This window comes from Nuphar pumila, chromosome 12 (assembly GCF_984573655.1).
Source record: "Nuphar pumila chromosome 12, dmNupPumi1.hap1.1, whole genome shotgun sequence".
Classification (NCBI taxonomy): Eukaryota; Viridiplantae; Streptophyta; class Magnoliopsida; order Nymphaeales; family Nymphaeaceae; genus Nuphar; species Nuphar pumila.
In genome coordinates, this window is record NC_143260.1 from 27,025,580 (window position 1) to 27,047,025 (window position 21,446).

At 38.6% G+C, this 21,446-nt stretch overlaps 1 protein-coding gene across 3 annotated transcripts in view; it reads left to right on the forward strand.

The window, feature by feature from the left end:
• Nucleotides 1–13,974, forward strand: part of VTE1 (tocopherol cyclase, chloroplast / vitamin E deficient 1 (VTE1) / sucrose export defective 1 (SXD1)) — a 66,777-nt gene extending 52,803 nt beyond the window's left edge. For 2 of the 3 annotated variants that reach the window (XM_089982511.1, XM_089982510.1), the window contains exons 7-10: nucleotides 1,981–2,088; nucleotides 3,394–3,510; nucleotides 3,919–4,068; nucleotides 12,676–13,319. In XM_089982511.1, coding sequence (XP_089838637.1) covers nucleotides 1,981–2,088; nucleotides 3,394–3,510; nucleotides 3,919–4,068; nucleotides 12,676–12,852 — 552 coding nt within the window. In that variant the 3' untranslated portion in view covers nucleotides 12,853–13,319. Of the gene's footprint in view, nucleotides 1–1,980; nucleotides 2,089–3,393; nucleotides 3,511–3,918; nucleotides 4,069–12,675; nucleotides 13,320–13,727 lie in introns of those variants that run through there. The other variant, XM_089982512.1, reaches the window with a different exon arrangement.
• Nucleotides 13,975–21,446: the final 7,472 nt, after the last annotated feature.

A 21,446-nucleotide genomic window follows, 5' to 3' on the forward strand; every position in this document is an offset into this window, starting at 1 on the left:
TCGGACAGAGGAACCCGGGTCCCCAGCATGTCTCGGTGGGACGCCGGGACCCTGCAGGTCTGACCCAGCATGGGGTGCGATACCCAGGGTGCGTGACCACGAGCCGGGACCCTGCAGGTCCGACCGAGCCTGGGGTTGTTAAAATATGTAATCTCATATAATATCTCATATGTAATCTCATAGACATGTAATGTTTTATCTCCTTTCTAGTTAGGATTTTTCGTTTAATTAATTCTAGTTAAAATACAACTAGAATTAGCCAAACCAGTCCATCATTGGACTGATTTGGCCTTTGCCTTTTTGACTAGTCAAAAAGGTACCTTTTTGACCAAGTCAAAAAGGTAAATCCAAAAAGAGCTGTTGGACTCCCCAACAGCTCTATTAGAGCCATTGGAGAGTCCAACAGCTCTCTTAAGGCTTCTCTCTACCTCTCTATAAATATGGGGCTATTCCCCTTGTAAATACTTACTCTTGTTTTGGGTTTTTATCTCAAATCAATAAAATTGTTTATTTTTCATTTTTATACCCGTTTCGGGTTGTGTGTATTCTTAAGTTCTCTTTGTGAACCTTTGTGGTTCTTATGATGTATTTGTGAGAACTTGTTGAGAGACATTTGTTGTAGCGTATTTTTCACTTTCTTTCAGGGGTGCGACACCCAGGGTGCGTGACCATGAGCCCAGGCCTGGGACAGGACCCAACGCAATGCTGTGGTCCTGCAACTCAGGCCCGGCCTGCGACGTAGTCGCAGGGACCCGCTGCGCACCTTGGCGGTTCAGTTGGAGGGTACTCGGACACGGGCGACCCACTGTCGCTGTAGACTCAAGTTGGAGGGGGTGTACCCGATGGGGAGGGCTGCCGCAATCTGCATCCCTGCGCAGGGTTTCTTCAACGGCTTCATGTCGCGATGTTTGCTGGAGCGTCATCGGGGCTGGGTCGATGGCAGTAGCATCAACAGGATGGATCGCGTGCGCGCCTAACAGATTCAGTTGCACCGTGTGTGCGTCCTCCTTGGACTTAAGCGCTCCCAACCGTGCCTCGACCCCGTCCATTCACTTCGACAGGCCGGCGACGTCTTTACTTACTCGCGTCATACCCTCTTGAACATTGATCATCATGGCCATCAGCTGCGCCATTTGTCTTCCCTACCGGTGTCCTCCCTCTCCTTTCAGGTTACCAGATCGTTCCTCACATTTGGTGGCATGCTGCCGGCGATGGAGGACACCCGGGGGTCTGATACCATTTGATGCAGGGGGACGTTGACTGTTGCGGCACTTGGATGCTGAATGGAAGAACTCAGCTCCCACGTCGTGCAAGGCACAGAAATAGCAAACGACAACCACAGAAACGCTGTTGTATAGTTTTTATTCCAAGAACTTTCAGTTGAACAAAGAACTGAACCTTAATGAAGGGGGTTGAAAATGAATAACGGCAGTACAAGAATCTAAATCAATGAAAAATACTGACAGAGGAAACAAAGAGAAGGAAAACTGCTCAAAAAAAAAATTAAAAGGCTACTGCGATTTTTTCAATGTTCTCTGCCTTGCGCACGCAACGCTAGAGGGGTTTTTAAAAGTCCTGCTGGATCTGGGTCTCGGGTTCGGTCCCGGACCCGAGGCAACATCCGTTTGCTGCTGGATCTGGGTTGTCTGGGCCTACGTTCCTCGTGCTCGTCAGGAGTGCTCCATTCTGGCGCCTTGGTACCACCATCTGGATCAGATCCACCACCTGGATCCGATCATCAATCCCCATGTGCAGACCCGGTCCCTTGCCTGGGTCATTTCGTGTAAGCTGGACCCAGTCCTGCTCTGCATCAGTATTGAACTAATGGAATACACCCTTTCTCGGCCATCATTTCTATCAAATTCTAGAGTTGTGGATGCTTTGATTTTTCAGCTGTTGGTAGATATTTAGTGGCTAAAGTTTTATTTATCAAGTAAATTTTATGCTTTATGTGAATCAATGCTCAATTGGCTGTTTCAGGTTCAATGTAATGTCTTTGAAGGTGCAATTGGTGAAGTTGCATTGACTGCAGGTGGTGGAAGGAGGAAGATATCTGGACTTTCTGACACATACGAGGATGTGGCCATGGTTTGTGAAATCAAGTGGAACTTTTATTACTATTGCAGTAGAGTTTGATGGGTCATAATTCTTCACTTTATGAATTGTGTCATTATCTATCTTGCAAAGTTACTTGTCTGCCTTTTGTCTGACAAGATAATTTTCATTACTTGATTGAATTTCATGATTTGGTGTGTCATGTAATCTTATGAATGCTTTCTTTTTTGGTAAAAAAGTTGTGCAGATAAAGAAAGATTATAATTTAGGTGGTTTAAGTTGAAGTTTGTTAATTTTACAGTCCTAAATATAAAAGTAGAAATCCAGAATAGTTAGGTATGACATGAAAGTAGCATTTTTTAGTTTGAGAGAAAATATACACATGCCCCCAAAAAAATTTAAATTGCGTCCCCAGAATACAATTCAAAACTGTCATTTTAGAAGTTATAAAGAATTGAAATTTTGCCATCGACTGCCCTTGTCTTGACCTTTATATTATTTAGGATTAGGATTACAGATAGATGTACACTTGTTTCTTTGTCCTTCAGATGGGTTATTGTGATTTGAACATTTCTTCATTCATTTACCTAAACATTTCAAAAGTCATGTATCAGAGTACTTTGGATCAAGTAGACCATTAGGTGCACCATTTGGAGCTGATTGATACTACTTGAGAAGCAACTTTCTCTACCCAATGGATGTGCAAAAGAGCACATTAAAGAATATAAATATGTACAAAGCTGAAGATGTGGGGGTGGGTGCATTAGAAAATGATTTTGCTATTGAGCTCAAGATTTGTATTGGGCCGAAGCTATCTTTTCTTAATTATTCTCAAAGTTTGCTTGCTTACATGCCCAAGAAATTGGATATGAAAAAGAAATCTACTTTGCACTCTAGGTTCCCTGGTTAGTGTTAGTCTTGGAAGCCTCATTAACTTCTACATTATACTTGCAATAATCCTGTGATCATCTCCAATAAGTATCATGTTATAAGATTGCCATTTTCACATGGATCCAATCTGATAGCTGCAGAGTAAGTTTGCATTATTTAGTTTTGGATGTTATATTTTAGGCCAAGTTATGGTAGTTTTGTTAAAAAATGCATACATAAAGCCTTCTTTCCATTATTATTAATGTTTCAGTCTGCATTTCAAATATTTAGTGTTCCAGAAAAGGCGGTAGAGGTAACTTTTGCAAGTCAAATTTACTCACAATTTGTCTTTCCTTTTATGTGTACTTATCAATTTATTGTGCTTGAAGTCCTCTACCTAGAAAGAATCTGATGCATCACCTTCTGCTGTGTTATGTATTTTTGATATGTTGGACTCCTTCGGTGCAGATTGGAATTCACTACAATGGGACATTCTATGAATTTATACCATGGACTGGTGTTGTTTCATGGGAGATTGCTCCATGGGGTTATTGGCATATATTTGGTGAAAATGAAGCATATAAAGTAAGTTGTCTAAGTTTCCTTCTCTTTCTTCCTCTCCAAAATGGAAGCACATATTGTGTAGTATATATATAATCTGTATAAAAACTGCATCGAAGAGTTTTTAATTGTGCATTTTTCAATCAGGGATTAGGTTATTACTGTAGTGTCATTGACACCTAAAAATGGTGCCATTATACAATTAGAATTTCTGCTGCTTTCTGAGCGGATCCAGTTGCTGTCAAATACTCTGACCTGCAGAAAATTGACAACCTTATTTGGATCTGTCAGGATTATTGATGCAACATGTCCATCTCTGAATCTCTGCTTTTTCATTGCTTCATCTTCACCTGTTGCATAATTTCTTGATTTTGTGACTTATATTTTGTTTTTTTATGCTATGCTGTTTCTGAACAATTAGTGTTGGAGTAGGTTCAATTAGAGGGAACTACAAAGTTTCCTGGTACCGTGCTGAGGGCACCAACCATAGAGGCTGGACTTACTCCATACTGCAAAGACACTTGTCTGGGTGATCTAAGGTTAAGAATATGGGAAAAGACATACAACGGGACTGAGGGAAAGGTATTGATATTTTGGCTTTTTTATTCTGATTCAGTTGTTCAAGTGAGAATAAATAAATAAATGTGTGCAAGCATGTGTATATGTGTGTGTGCTGACATTTTGTGTTAATATAGTTGGAAAAGACATACAGCGGGACTGAGGAAAAGGTATTGATACTTTGTTTTTCTATTCTGATTGAGTTGTTCATCTGAAAATAAGTAAATAAATAAATGTGTGTGCATGCATGTGTATGTGTGTGCTTGCATTTTGTGTAATATAGTTGGAAAGTGATCTTAAAAACATAGTAAACAGGAAAAGATGGCTAAGCTACGAAAGTTGGATAGATATCTATGTTTGCAGTGCCTGATATCTTCAGTATAGTGATTGCTGAAAGCATCACATTTTGATCACAAACATTTTTTGAATTTTTAGGCTATTTATTTTTTGGATGGCCAAGCTGGGGGTAAGACAGACTTCTACCAGATTACAAATATATAAAAACTACATATATCCAAAAAAGAGGGAAACCAATCTGGTGGTTTATCCTTCCGGATGTGGTCAACACCAAGGTTCCCTAATTGAGTTAGGTAGTAAGGAACATAGTTATACTGCTTAGGAATCCAATGACATAAAAAATGCAACACCATTTCCAAAGCATCAGCATGGACCATGCACTATGTTGCGAGCGTGAGCCAAGGGTTCGGACACAGGACGGATCAAGACTAAAGTTGGTTAACTCGGGTAGACAGGGTGGCTGGGTTCAAACTGGGTTTGGGAGAAAATTTGATTCTCCCTAATGGCACAACAGAAAAATCTGAAATTTTGTGAGGTGGTTCTTGATACCTTAAGGTAGGTTTTGTCTAAATTTTTGGTTCAGAGGACGCGGGAACAGGGAGTTGTAGATTTTTAAAGTGGCTGGAATATTCAGGTCTGGACAAGGACAAGCTGGTTATGGTTCTGGCAGTCCAGACTAAAAAATTTACTTTTCTACACTGGAGACTCAATTAGCCCTGAAAATTGGAGAGCTGATTAAGGACACTCTGAAATACCTTAGGTCAAAAAATCAGGACCGGACACTTCACGTTTTGGTCTAGGGATTTTTTTTGAAGTTTGACAAGTTTTATATGGACAACAGGTTTTAGGTAAGCTTAATTGGGACACAACGAGTTTAATCATAGCTGGGAGATGAGGGAAGGGAAATTCAGACTTACTCAAACCTCAAGGACCAAGTGTTATTTATTTTTATGCTTTTCCATTTATACCTTTTTATGGGTCTTGTCTAAACTATCTTTTAGATACTTCCTTTCGAGTAGATTCAAGTGCATTCGTGGAGCCTACCATTTCATTCCAGCTATTTCTGGAATCTTAATCTCCAAAAATAGCCAAGATCCCTTATTTCCATGCCCTTCTAGTATGGCAAAAATTAAGGGGACACCCCAAGTGTGAGCCCCACCAATCCCTGTTACCTAGCTTACTGGGTTCCTAGAACTGGTTCTACCTGATCTTTATCATTCCCTCCCCCCTTGAGTTTTGCCTAGTCCACTAGGCAAGAATTCAATATACTGATTTCGGAGGTTATAGTCGAACTCCCAAGTTGGTGCTCCCTCAACATCCCATTCCATAAGGTGCCGATGGACTTGATGGCCTTGTATTTGTTGGCTTGGCAAGCGAGGCATTCCTTGATGAGCTTTATCACGTGCTCTTTCATTTTGGGCCAGTAGAGCTTGTCCTTGATCCTTTGTTGAGTAATGGTGGAGGCTATGGTACCCAAACACTCCATTTTTTTCTCTGTACCCGTGTCGAGACTCGGACACGCTATTTTACCCTCTTTACATGCAAGTTTGTATTTAATTTATAATTTATAATTATATTTTCAGCTTATAACTTTATTTTTTCAGTATATAATATATATTTTAGATATAGCATATATATTTATATTAGATTTACTTTATTTTGAATTTTATATATATATATATATATATATATATTGGTTCATATTCATAGGGTATGACTAAGTTTTTATGCTGGCTGTCACAAGCCTACCACAACCCTCCTCCTTTATCCGGGCTTGGGACCGGCAGTGTATAACTAAACAGTTATACGCAGGCGGAGTTAATGGCCTAAGAAGACATGGATGGAGGTGATAAGAAAGGATATGAATGCTTTGAACCTCACCGAGGACATTGCATTGGATAGAAATGAATGGAGGAGAAGGATTCATGTGGAAGACCCATAATGATTTTCTTTGTTGGTTCATATCGCCGACCCCAATTGTTTTGGGATGAAGGCGTAGTTGTTGTTGTTTGTTTGTTGTATATATATATATATATATATATATATATATATATATATATATATATATATATATATATATATATATATATATATATATATATAGACGTGTTTGCGTACCCACATTTTTTGGAATTGTCGTGTCGTACTCGTACATATACCCATGTGACATAGGGTGTAGGAGATCAGAGATGATATTGGCATGGTTGGGAAGCTGTCGCATAGGTGCGGGTGTGGGTATGGGTGCGGCAATGTGGCACTTTAAAAAAACTTGGGTGCGGGGGTGCAGGAGGGTGTATATATATATAAATAAGATTTTTACCCCATCTCGAGGTATCCCTTATTATTTTTAATGGATACCTATTCTTTTTTTAATGAGGAGAGGGGGCCTCGAGGTACCCCTTTATTTTTTTAATGAGGGGATGGGCTCGAGGTGTCACAAAATAGTGCAGATCCCGATAACAACAACAACAACAACAACTACACATTCATCTCAAAACAATTGGGGTCGGCGATATGAACCAAAAAAGAAAATCATTCTGGGTCTTCCACATGAATCCTACTCCTCCAATCATTTCTATCCAATGTCATGTCCTCGGTGAGGTTTAAAGCATTCATATCCTTTCCTATCATCTCCATCCATGTCTTCCTAGGCCTACCCCGACCTCTTTTAACTAATATATTTTCCCATTTCTCCATCCTTCTAACTGGAGCATCATTAGGCCTTCGCCGAATATGCCCAAACCACCGTAAACGTTTCTCTCTCATCTTATTTTAAAAAATAGCTCTAAGTGTTTAAACATAATGCATTTGGACAAGACCGTAACAACAAAGGTGAATCATAATGAATATGAATGAATATCTTCGTTAATAAAGAACATAAATAAACTAAAAAAAACTACATAAATTCCTCATTACATAACTCTCAAAACATATAAAAAATACTTAATACTACCCATCACTCTCCCACTTTACAATTTACACACCCACCCTTATTTATAGGGAATAAGGAGAGAAAGGGAGAAAGGAGAGAACCCTTCTAGCCATTGGAGAGGATCCAACGGCTTGAAATATAGTCGTCGGAGCCTCTCCCACGGTTATATATATATATATATATATATATATATATATATATATATATATATAAAGATTGCATCCATTTTAACACCCCCTTCAAACCTACAATGATTCACTGTAAGTTTGAAATTACAAAGAACCCCATCACATAAAATGTCTTTGCAGACTTTATACAGTTCTTCCATTTGGTTTTTCTTTAAAAGGTGTTCAATCATACACTTCATTACATATGGGATCTTCAATATCACTATTGCTTGAAAAAAAAACCTGCATAAAGATCTAACAAGAGCAATCTAACAAGAAATAACTATACTTATATAAATTATGGAGAGGATGGCCAAGCACACAAATATACAATATGTAGAAAATATTTAATAAGTCAATTTAACATTTTCAAAATCATTTAAAGTAAGAAATGATTTTGAAGAGTCATTAACTATCAAACATGATAGTCATTGATAAACTCAACTTAATAGATAATCAAAAGTTTTTAATTCACAAGAGACCATAGTAGAATAATATTAAGAGAGATGAAAACAATGATAAAGTTATTTTATGAAAATCATGCACATATATATCTATCACAAAAAGTCATATTAATGCATATCAACATCATCGATATCATGAAGAAATAAATCACAAAGGATTACAAATCATTTTCACACAATAGAAGACTCAAGAAATGATTTCTATCATTTAATTAAGAGAAGTCAAATACATAAAGATCAATTACATTTTGTAAGCAATATCAGTCATACAACAAAAAATGTTACTTATGAACAAATTTTAAGAGATAACAATAAACAAACTTTCAAGAACCCCTTCTTAGAAACAAGCAAAAATACAAAAAGGGATCCCAATGAGGATCCACACAAATACAACAGGAGTGCAAAAGCACTAGTTTGTCAAAAGTAATACAAAGTGTGAACAATCTCAAGGGCAATCAAATGCTCACAATAGCCACTATGGGCGTACACAATACAACACAAAAAAGATTTTACTAATAAAATGATTAGAAAGACATTAATTAAACTTGTGCAAAAAATGCACAAAAACAATCATTTCTCATAAAATAGCAAATGAGTTTAGAAAAATTACGAAAAGATTTAGAAAATCTTATATATCATAATGAATGAATTTTGCAAATCAAAAGACTAGTTTGACCACCATAAGCAATCATCTCACTAGACCTCCAAACCTCAAAATTTTAGTGTATCAACTGCTAAAACAAGATCACAATTACAAATGTCTGCAACAATCATCTCTGTGACTATGCACAGACAATACAGGGCTCCCTCACACTACAAATTAAGAGATCAATCATAAATGTCAGCAACAATCATATGTAACCATGCACAAGCAATACAAGGCTCCCTAACAATACAAATCAGCTATAATCCACAAGAGGTGCACATGACTCACCTTACAAATGATTTTAAAACTGTAAACATCACTTTCAACTGGTGCACATAACTCACCACACTAATATTCCGAAGTCTCTTATAAATGATATCAGTTTCAACGAGTGCACTTACCTCACCACACCGATGGGCAATATCTCTTGTCTACATAAAGTGACAAATAAAATGCATAAAGAGGAGAAGACACACGAGGTAAGAAAACTTGTAATAGGAATATACTAATGTCACAGAAAAGAATATCAAAATTTTCAATTTTTTGAAACACCATAGTTTCAAACAATAGATTGCCATCACAAATAAACAGAGTTGTAAGCATCCATAATAATAACAAAAATATATGGAATATGCATGCAAAAATTTGCAAACATATTCAGGGATGCAGAAAACCAATTTTAAGCATGAAGAACATAAAAAATACATAGTATATACATACATAAATTTGTAAACATGTTCATGGATGCAGAAAGTCAATTTTAAGCGTCAAGAACACAAAAAACACATAGTATATACATGCAAAAATTTACAGACATGTTCAGGGATGCAGAAAGTCAGTTTTAAGCATCAAGAACACAAAAAATACATGAAATATGCATGCAGAAATTTTCACACATGTTCAAGGACGTAGAAAGTCAATTTTAAGCATCAAGAACACCAAAAATATATAGAATATGCATGCAAAAATTTGTAGACATGTTTAAGGATACAAAAAATCAATTTTAAGTGTCAAGAACACTAAAAATATACATGGTATGCATGCCAAAATTTTCAGACATGATCAACCCTTAAACCCATACGATTTAAGACATGCTAAACCCTCGTTCTATCGAAAAAAGAGAGGAACCCGTACCTTACTGCAGCAAAAACAGGAAAAAAATAGAAGAAGAAAAAGGAGGCGGAGAAGGTGACATCCTCTTTTTCTCTTTTTTTTTTCTTTCTCACTCTCGTTCTCGCTCTTCTTTTTTCTCTTTTCTTCCCTCTCTTTCTCTCTCTACTTGGTGTTTTTTTTAGAAGGAGGCTTGTCCTCTCTTTATATTGATTGTGTGAGCGGGTGACACCCCCATTCTAATTAGGCTTGAGGTAGAGTTAGAACTCTACCCCTATCATTATTACTTTTTAATATATATATACTTATATATATATTTATTTTAAATTGAAGTTTTAAATTCCTCTTTATTTAAAAAATTTATGGATGTGATATGGGTTTGGGTTGGACCCATGACCCAAATCCATAACCATTTGGATTTTATCCCATTCATGGGCACTAGTCAAGATGGATCTTGAACCATGTCCAAATCCATATTGATGTCAACCTATATATATATATATATATATATATATATATATATATATATATATATATATATATATATATATATATATATATATATATAGGCTGGTCGACTTTGATCCAAGTGAAAGAAAAAAACCAAAATAGAGGCCGGTCTAATTTGAAAAACACATTTTCTGAATGAACCTATATCCAAAATCGCCAATCGGATTTTCTATTAGATTTACGACTTATAACGGATCTAACTAGAGTCCTAATTCAACTTAAACTCTTGAATTTTACTTGATTTTAACTTGAATTTTGCTCGAATTTTACTCTAATTTAAAAGTTAAAATGAATAAAATTTGCAGGTGTTACATTTCATAAATAGATCTTGTCAATGGGCCTTGGACCATGTCCAGACCTATATCGACGTTATCCTATATATAATAATTTATTATTTTCAATTTTAGATATTAAATATAATTATTTAATTAAAAATTGTATTTTTGAACTTGAAAATATCAGACAAATTTGTGAGATATTACAAGGCGTGCACCTCATACCTCTTGAGGCGTACGCCTTATAGCGAGGCGTGTCTCAAGGTGAGGCACACACCTCAATTATAAAATAAAAAAAGGGGATGGAGACCCGATGTTAGGGCACCCCTCCCCCTTTCGTCCCTACTCCCTTTTGCTCCACAACCCCCACCCTCCTCACAACTGGCAGCAGCCACCACAGCAACAACCACCACCAGGTATGTAATTTCTCTCCCTCTTCTTGTTCGTCTCTTCTTCTGCTCATTCTTCTTCTTTTCTCCTCTTCTTTTTTCTTCTCTCCTTTTCTTCTTCTTTTTCCCTCCCTTTTTCTTCCTGCTTTCGCTTCTTCTTCTTTCCTCCCTTTTTCTTCTTGTTCCTTCCTCCTCCTCCTCCTCCTTCTTCCTCTTCTCTTCTTTTTCTTCCCTTCCTGTTCTTCTTGCCTCCTCTTTTTCTTCTTCCCTCCTTTTTCTTCTTCCTTTCCTCTGCTGATGGGTCTTCTTTCCTCCTCTTTTCTTATTCTTCTTCCCTCCTTTTCTTCTTATTCTTCTTCTTGTTCCTTTGTTGTTATTCTTCCTCTGTGCAATTAATTGACTGTGCATGTGATTATGGATGTGTATGTGTTGATTTTTGTAAAGATTTTGTCCTACTACTATTCGTGAATATTTTATCCGATTTTTCCACTTTTCACCTTTTTTCAATTTAAATCCAGATCTGTTGGTGCCTTGAAATTGTGCATGTTTGTGATATTAGAACAAGTTGCATTAATGTTACTTTTACATGTTAATATCACATTTTCGATATTTATTTGAGATGTTCTATTTTTTATTGGGGTGTGTAGTGGTGAAAAGAATCTGTTGGTTTATGCGAGTAAATGATGCATCTTTTTGGGAAAAAAGGCTCTGCATACCATATCTTTTGGTAGCATGTAATATGATTTCACTGTCAGGTAGTTCTTACATGATCATGTGCGTGCCAAAAATATGTATACAGCTATTATTTAAGATCTTTTTTATGAATAATTGAATTATTTGAGATAGATCTTTTGCTTCCGAACAATTTTTTTATAGCATTACTTGACTGTCGTATAGTTGTAACCTATGTCATGCGGGTATGGGTGCGGGTACGGGTACGACACAGTAAGTTCAAAAAATGTTATATATATATGTGTGTGTGATGTGTGCATATTTTAAATGTATAAGAAAAAAAAGGGTAAAATAAAATATTTTAAAACATAAAAAGTGTAAAAAAAAGAGAAATAAAATTTCTTAAAACTAAAAGGGTGTTTTCCTTTTATTATAAAAGGAAGGGGTACTTTGTAACCCTGTTCCCACCGCCTCTCTCTCTATATACATATACATATATATTCTCTCCTTCTCTATCTCTATATATGTGTGTATACAAAGAAGAAGACAGGATGAGGTAGTTACCCACGTCTCTCTCTCGTTTCCCCCCTTCCTTTTGGTTCCCCCTCTCGTTTACGCCCCCCTCTCTCTCTCGTTTCCCCCTACCCAGGTCAATGCCAAAAAAAAAAAACCACGCGGGGTAAACCAGAGGGATGGGGTAACAAGAGAGCGAAAGGGGGGGGGGGGGGTTACAAAGAGAGAGAGAGAGAGAGAGAGGTTTATCGTGGTGAGGAGGTACCAAAATAGTTCCACCCCTTTGACCACAAGTCAAACACAACCAACTTTTTTGTTGGATCGGGTTAGGGTACCCACACGCCATACTGTACTCGTACCCGTGTCCTGCTGTGTCGACACGGGTACCTCACCCCATATGGAGTATCCTTGTGACATAGGTTGTAACATGTCATGTGTTGTGAAATCATTTTTCAAGGATTAGACATGGTGACTATTTGAGATTGGCCTCTGTTAATCAGCATTTTAAAGCAAATGTTGCAACTTTAAGCTCGAGCAAGTGGATTTAAAAATATGTTTTACAAATCTGTGTTAAATCATCTTTGAAGCACCACACTTGATGGCACTAGCGCCTTGCTGACTTCTTGGAGTATTTTGGCTATGCTTCCACAATACAGGTCATACTTGATGTTACAAGTGATATGTCGGCGATGGAGGTGGGTGGTGGACCATGGTACACCACATGGAAGAGTACAAGCTCTTCTCCTGAACTTATCAAGCAAATGCTCAGAATGCCAGTTGACGTGGATGGGTTCTTTGATCTGGTTCCAATACTCAAACCCCCTGGCCTTTAATTTTTTTGGAGATATTTAGCTACATTTAGAGTGGACTCATTGCCTCGCTTGTTAAACTTGGAAAATCTCGAAGCTGATCTGGGCTTAGCTACACGAGCAAAGATGCTTGTGTGCCTATTTTTCAGAATCTTGTCATCATTTATCAAACATTTAAAAGTGAGAAATTGGGAACTTATCAGAAATGGGGGTCAAAAGCCCATCTAATGTGCATGTGCTCAGTCGTTGCAGTCTTCTGATTCCTGCTAATGTTTGGCATTATTCTTGACTACAAAGAGAAGACAAATGCTATTGATGTAAGGGTTCAAACTAGTGATACACATAGGGATCTTGTATCAACTGCTTGTTACAATGAAGGAAGCTTCGAGCTCGTATATTTGTATAAAGGAATTCTCCTTATATGTGTTTTTACATTATCAAAGGGATCTATAAAAGAGTGTCCTGATTACTGGACATGATCCGTCAAATTACAATTGCTTGAGAGATACTTGAATCTGTGGTATTCTCACCTGGTTAGATTAAAGGATTCAGCATTTTATTGAAAAGCGCTGTAAGGGGATTTGATTCTGCACTCACATTCGGATATAAGATTAATGTTCGAGAATCATGTCAGACTCAGATCAGATGTCCAACCGGAGCTGATCCATTTGCTATCCTAGTTCAAACTTGGAACCCTTTCTGAACTTTCAAAGCCACAATCCGGTGAAATAATTGACATCTTTACACGTTTGAACTTTTTTGGTTTCTAATTGTCTTTGAAAAAGATCACCAGGATTCCATGCATGTTTTATACAAGTATTTGCTGCATCTTGTCTCTTGTCAATTTCCCCAGTTTAGTTTGATCAAAACCACTAATTCTTATTCTCACCTTGTTTCAGTTACTAGTCTGGAAAGTTTCAGCTGATAAGACATGCCAAGTTGTGCCAGTTGTTCCAGGCCTAGATTTTGCCAGGTTGGTGGTTGCATCGGTTCTGGGCTTAGTGTGCACTGTGTCCATTTGATGGCCTTAGACTGTCCTGATTGCATATGACCTGAGCCCTCCGGCTTGAGGCATATCAGAATTGGGCCAGTTGGACCTTTATTTTTTCCAGAAATAACAGAACCTTGCAGATTCATAGAACCAAGTATATGCAAAGAGATTACTCATCCTATTAAGCGTAAATGGCTATGCACAAACAAATGGATTCCACTGAACAATGGACAAAGCAACATTAATATGTAAAGCCTTTGTTATTACAAATTCCACATGGAGTTCTCTATTAGAGTTCCTCACGGATCATTCACATACGTAGGATGAGTGATAAAAAACAGCGACTACCAGATGGGAGTGGATTTGCTGGAAAGAAATTATTGTAGCACAGTAACCAAATGAAAGTAGGATAGTAGTCAAATGTTTGACACGGGATGTTCCTGATCTGATGGTCTCGTTGCTATGATTTTCAGATATGCTAGATTTCAATGCTGATTGACCATAAAAAAAATGGAAAATGAGGGTAATGTGACTAATTCAACACGTTTTCTTAAAAATCCTACAAATTTTTGTTATCGTTCCGATGTCCAAAATCACAATTACCTAATCTCGTTAGGATCTTTTTAACCTTCGCAATTTTGATTGATGAGTTATTGCGATAAAATTGCACCACTTGTCGGCTAGTGCAAACCCCCACTTAAATATTGAATTGCACATTTTCTTATGTGGATTGTACCTCGTCAACTCGCATAAATTTATTTGCGAACATTCGGTGAAATTGAAACTACTAAAATCGTAAATATCTTATGTATTTGCATATACTTCACGAATTCAAATAAATATTTTTGTAAAAATTAAACACAAAGCATCGCAAATATCCTACTTATTCACATATACTTCATGAATTTGCAAAAACATACGTACGAAACTCCACTTAAATTTAAATTGAATGTCGTAACATTGCAAATATTTTAATTAAATATTTGCAAATTTATGACATGTGATATTTTTTATTTTTTACGGAGTTCATGAATCCTATATAAACTCGTTGTCTACACTCCAAGGCTATTTTCACATAAACTAGAGTTCTTTGTGGTCCCTAACCTGCTTCCTTTCGACAACTATTCATAGATGGCACTTCATCATGACTGAACCATCAACTATTTTTTTTTTGGTAAGCACATCTTTAACGACATCCTTAACTACTAAATCAAACAATATTCCCCAACCAGTGGTCTCCAACCTACTTACCTTCAGTTCTTTGTTTGTTTATACGTTGCGTAGCTTGTATCATAAGCATGTCATTAGAACACTGTTTTATTAGGGGATTTACTCATCCACACAATTAGTTTGTTTGGTTTTTTTATAATGCTTTTCATTAATAGTTTAATAAAAATTGAAAAATCATAGTTTCAGAATCATTAATAGTTTTATAAAATAGATTGTCCATAGTTTAGAATAATTAACAGTTTAATAAAAATAGTTTCACTATAGTTTCAGAATCATTAATAGTTTAATAAAAACAAAATGACTATAGTTTCAGAATCATTAACAATTTAATAAAAAAGATTGACTATAGTTCATTATTATTACCAGTTTAATATAACATATTGACTATTAGTTCATAATTATTACCAGTTTAATATAACATATTGACTATAGTTCAGAATCATTAATAATTTAATAAAAATATTGACTATAGTTTAGAATCATTAACAATTTAATAAAAACATAATGACTATAGTTTCAAAATTATTAATAGTTTAATAAAATAGATTGACTATAGTTTAGAATCATTAACAATTTAATAAAAACAAATTGACTATAATTCAAAATCATTAACAGTTTAATAAATCATATTGACCATAATTTTAGAATCATTAACAATATAATAAATTAGATTGACTATAGTTTCATAATCATTAACAATTTAATAAAAATAATTTGACTATAATTGTAGAATCATTAACAACTTAATAAATTAGTTTGACTATAGTTTCATAATCATAAACAATTTAATATATCAGTTGACTATAGTTTCAAAATCATTAACAATTTAACAAAAATAAATTGATTATAGTTATAGAATCATTAAGAGTTTAATAAATAAGATTGACTATAATTTCAGAATCATTAGCAGTTTAATAATAGGAGGTTGACATGCTCAATGCCAATGCCAAATGACAGAGAAGGTACATGATGCACAGAGGTGAAAGGTGAATGGTGAGGGTATCACGTTATATTTGACATTTGTCGGCTAAAATACATTTATGCTTTTCTTGTTTTGTTCTATGCTTTTGCTAAAAACCATTCTCGTGTTGCTAAAAAAAATGTACGATAAATACCAATGTTGATTTAGGCATTACTTATCAAAATATAGACTAGCACAACCAATTAAATGCCTTAGCCCAATACAACTATGGATTTGGATATTTGTAAAGGCAAGGCTATCCATCTATGTTTAGCATTTTTCCTATTGCTACGTCAAATGTTCTACAAATGCCCATACTGATTCGATTACCTCTAAATGCACTTAGTATTAGTTATGGAAAGGCCATAAAATGCATGCATTTCCCTACTTTAATGCGTGTGTTTGTTCAGCTAAATGTTAAATCACTTTAAAAATAAAAGTTAAATAAAATTCTTCAATGTTAATTAATTACTCGAAGAAAGGAATTAAGCCATTATTAAGAAGTCAGTTGTCATTCTGCAAGTGGGTGAAATCTTAAAAATGGTGGGGATCCTTTTGTGGATTGACCAAACTCAAGGTGTTCTTAGGTAATTTCTTTCTTAGGTGGGGGGATGTTAAGTAATTTATCTCTTTGTATTAAAGAATAAAATTGAAACAAGGAAGAAAAAAGAATTGTTGGGATACCACTGTCCACTGAAAGTGCTGCCACAAGAATAGGGATGGCAATGGACCGGGGGGGGGGGGGCGGGGGACAAGGTCTCCACCCCTGCAGCGTCTCAAAATTTGAATCTCCACCCCCCCACCCCCCACGGGGATAGATTTTAACCTCCATACCCGTTTCATGTCCTCCATCCCCAGTCCCCGCACGGGGATGGATTTTAACCTTCATCTCCGTTTCATGCCCTTCATCCCCTGTCCAAACGGGGGGGGGGGGGGGGGGGGCGAGGCGGGGGCCGGCTTTCCCCAGGTCCACTGCCATCCCTACACAAGAATACCGAGAGAAAAGAACGAGGAAACCTCACGGGTACAGAAAAAAATATAAAGCTGGGCTTGTCAGGAAATATGTTTAGCCTGTGAACCGCATGATGTCATAAAACCCGTGATCATACCTCCACTATTCTATGCCCTTTATATATATATATATATATATATAGAGAGAGAGAGAGAGAGAGAGAGAGAGAACATTCACCATTCAACATTACCAAAATACATCCAACAGAATATTGGATGAGAGAGACAAAAGAGAAACATAAGAGCAAAACAACCACAATTTAGATGGTGATTGTGCATAGATCAGAGTACAAGTCGATCAGCCCCTCCCCCCTACTATGTAACTTAAGAGCCAGATACACATCAGACATGACCCGTTGCCGAAGCCTTCCGAAATCGAATTTGATGCCTCTGAAAAAGATGTCGTTTCTTTCGGTCCATATGACCCACCATGCTGAAAGCAACCAAACCCGCCACAATAATCTCCATTTTTTTTTGTGTCGTACAATCCTGGGACCAAGCAAGAGGTCCCGAATAACGGAGCACGGACGAGTTTGAACAGGTGGCGCACCCCAAGTTTGAAAAAATAAGTCTAGAACGACCGGGCAGAGCCAAAATAGGTGAGTCGTATCCTCTACAGCCTTCTCGCAAAGAACGCACATGCTTGGAAATTGAATCCCCCGTTTCCTGACATTAATTTGGGTTTGAACACGGTCCAGAGCCACAAGCCACGCCAAAGCTTTTGCCCTTGGAGCTGGCCCCTTACCCCACATACAATCCCTGGGAAACCAGTCCATCCCGGACGGCAACAAGGAATGGTAAACTTGCTTAATGGAGAACCTATCTCCGCTCGCCATGGCCCAGTGAAGCCACGACAGGTCATGGACCGGCCTAAGATCTCTGCCATTGAAGGATCGAAGTGTCTTCCGCCACTCCAGCCAGAGGGACGAGTGACACACTGAACTGGGTGTGGAAAGAAGAGATTCATGTAGACTACCATATTTTTGCCTAACAAACATAGCCCAAGAAGATTGAGATGTGGAAGCTTCCCAAGCCCACTTCAAGACTAAAACGATGCTCCTCTTTCTCAAAGCTGGAATCTCCAAGCCGCCTCGCTGCCTCGGGAGAACGATCTGTTGCCAAGAAACAAGCGGGTACTTTTTGTGCGACACATTCCCAGACCAAAGGAAGTGCAAAAGCAAACGGTTAATCGTCTGCTCTACTATCGTCGGTATAATAGACATGTTCATTCGAAACTCTGGTAATCTGGCTAAAACATGGCGAATGAGCATCACTCGTCCCGCAAAAGATAAATATCGAGCCTTCCAAGCCTGCAATCTCCCTTGCACCCGCTCTATGGTAGACATCCAAGTAGAAATTCCTGCTGGCTGCAGAGAGTGCAACGATAGACCCAAGAAATTGACAGGAAGGTCAAATATTGGGCAGTTGAAGATCCTTGCAGCAGCCGATTGGAGAAGAGGATCAGCATTGAGTAAGACCAGAGCGCACTTACTCTCGTTCAGGCGAAGGTCTGAAATTGCAGCGAAGACTTTAATAATGAAGCACAACCTGGACATTTGATTAACATTCGCATGTCCAAATATTAAAGTATCGTCTGCATATTGAATTGTGTGACCAACAAAACCAGGAATGCCCAAGGATTCCAAGAAGCCTGTTTCTTCTGCCCTTTTCATGAGAATAGGTAAACCATCTACCGCGATATTAAAAAGGATAGGTGCTAGAGGACAACCCTGTCGTACACCTCTAGCCAACTTGAATTCTTCTCCTCTCATTCCATTGATGCAAACTGATGATACGGATTTTGTGACCAACTCCTTAACCCATGCTATAAACCGGCTGCCAAACCCCATATTTGTTAGAGATTCAATCAGAAAATCTCATGCCAGGCTGTCATAAGCCTTGTGAAAATCCAATTTTAGCATGAAGTGCGGTGATCCAGTCGACTGTAAAGAGTGAAGAAGCTCAGTTGCACAAATAAAAGATCCTTGCAAACTTCGACTTGGAATAAAAGCACCCTGGTTCGGAGAAACAAGTTGATCAATGACAACGCGCAATCGATTAGCCAACACCTTAGATATAATGCGATACATAGCACCCATCACCGAAATCGGCCTGAAGTTGGATATGTCTGATGCCCCTTGCCTCTTAGGAATCAAAGAGATGACTGCCACATGATATGGTTTAGGCAACCTCGCATTATGATAGAATTCATCGAACAAGTGGAGCAGGTCAGTTTTAACACTTGACCAAAATGCTTTAAAGAAGTCGATGTGAAAACCATCAAGGCCTGGTGCCTTCCATCCCGATAATTCGCTAATAGCATTCGAAATCTCCACTTCAGTGAATCTAACCTACAAAGAAACTGATTGGTTTGCCGCCAACCGCTTATAGCCCATATCGCCGATGACACCCCCGACGCCTAAGTCGGCCGAATACAACCTGGAGAAATAAGAAGTAATAGCTGGCAGGCAATTGTGCGGACCAAACTGACATCCATCGATCTCGATCGAGAGTATCCGGTTCTTACTGTATTTATTTGATGCGTTCATATGAAAAAAACGTGTATTATCATCGCCATTAGCCAACCATGCAACTCTAGCCCTCAACTTCCATCTAAGCTCATCTCGTGCTCTCCATTCTGCAACGAGAGCAGAGAGTACGACGATACACTCCTGCAACTGAAGCACTTGACCCTCCGGTACACCAACAAGATCGACCTGACGTTGGGCCAAATCGGAGAGCTCGGCTTCCCACTGGCCGATGAACCTAAACTTGTTCAGGTTATTAAAACTTAGTCATTCCTTAATACGTTTCTGAAGACGAAGAAGCTTAGCATGGATGCGGATGGCCACCCAAGATCCCGTAGCAGGTTGAGCCCACGATTGACCTACCAACTGCTGAAAGTCTGGCACCCGAAGCCACCATTCCTCAAAGAAGAACCTACGACACGCCTTGAAGCCTGCGCCCCACGAAACAGTCATTTGTCCATGATCGGACATGGTCCGTGGCAGCAGACAAGCAGTGACATCCGAAACTACGTGAAATAGTTCTGGGGAGAGAAAAACACGATCAAGTATCCGCAAGCAAGGGCGAGACCTCATATTTGACCACGAGAATTTCTCCCCCACATGAGGTACTGAGTAAAGTTGGTTCCGCTGAACAAACTCCTGAAACCCCCTAATGGAGGGGTTGAGAAGAACCGGTAAACTAGAATCCTGCGTGGACAACAGGCAATTGAAATCCCCTCCTAAACACTGAAGAGCTCCAAATGTAACCAGAACTCGATCTAAGTCAGCCCAAAACATTGGTCGCGAAGTAGACACGACAGGACCATACACAAAGGTGAGAACAACATCTTGCAGCGACGACAACAAGTTTGCAGAAAGGGAGATTGAATAAAGACCAATATCTACTATCGCCACCTTAAGAGAAGCTTTCCAAAGAACCAGGATTCCCCCAGCAAACCCAACGGACGGCTTAAAAGCATATGCCGCACCTCTCCATAAGAAAGATACCACTGATAATGGAATATCCTCCATTTTGGTTTCACAAATTGCAACGACATCCGGACTTTCATACCTAATCCAATTAGCTAAAAACAACCGCTTACGGGGGCAATTCATGCCTCTAATATTCCAAATACACATCTTCATGATAAATAATCAGACAACACCCTAGTACGCCTTTGCCTAGCTGAGCGTCGAACTGAGCTGGAGCCATCTGCCTGAATCTGGGCTTGCGAACGTGCCAATGATTTAGCTCTACGAAGACTATTTGTGACCCTGACTGCCGATCGTGCTCGAGGAACAATCTGTTGTTGGATCGAAGAAAGCTGCCCGATTGAAATCTGCACTCCTAGTGCCTGCACAGCCTCGACGAATGACATACCCCATATGTCAAACAAGTCATCGACCCCCTGCGACTCACCCCCCGAACTTGACGAATCTGGGCAAGGTTGTGGATGCACTGGTTGCAAGCAGGAGGCCCCCGAGTTCCCCTGAACCGATGCTCCGAAACCCTTCATGGGACAACCCCCGTCTTGATCCGGCAAGCAGTCCGCCGAACTCAAAAAGTGAGTTGGGTGCAGCATGCAAGATGACAACGAGACCACGCAGGTAAAACCCAAAACACACGTTGGGGCAGACCCCATGCACACCAGGACGCCTTTGCATGGTAGGAATATCGTCAGAATACGAATTGTAGAATCGACTGAACACAAGCTCCCATGATGATCGAAAAATGAACGGGCCCAGGATCCATCATGGGCGACAGATGCAGCACAACTCCCAGACGCAAGATCGTGCTGGCGGCCCAATAGTTGAAGAGGCAAACCAGATGAACATATAGAGCCCGAAAAATTCTCAACGCAAGTGGACCCACACTCCATCTCGAAAGCAGTTTTACTCATTAATTCATCAGGGCGGA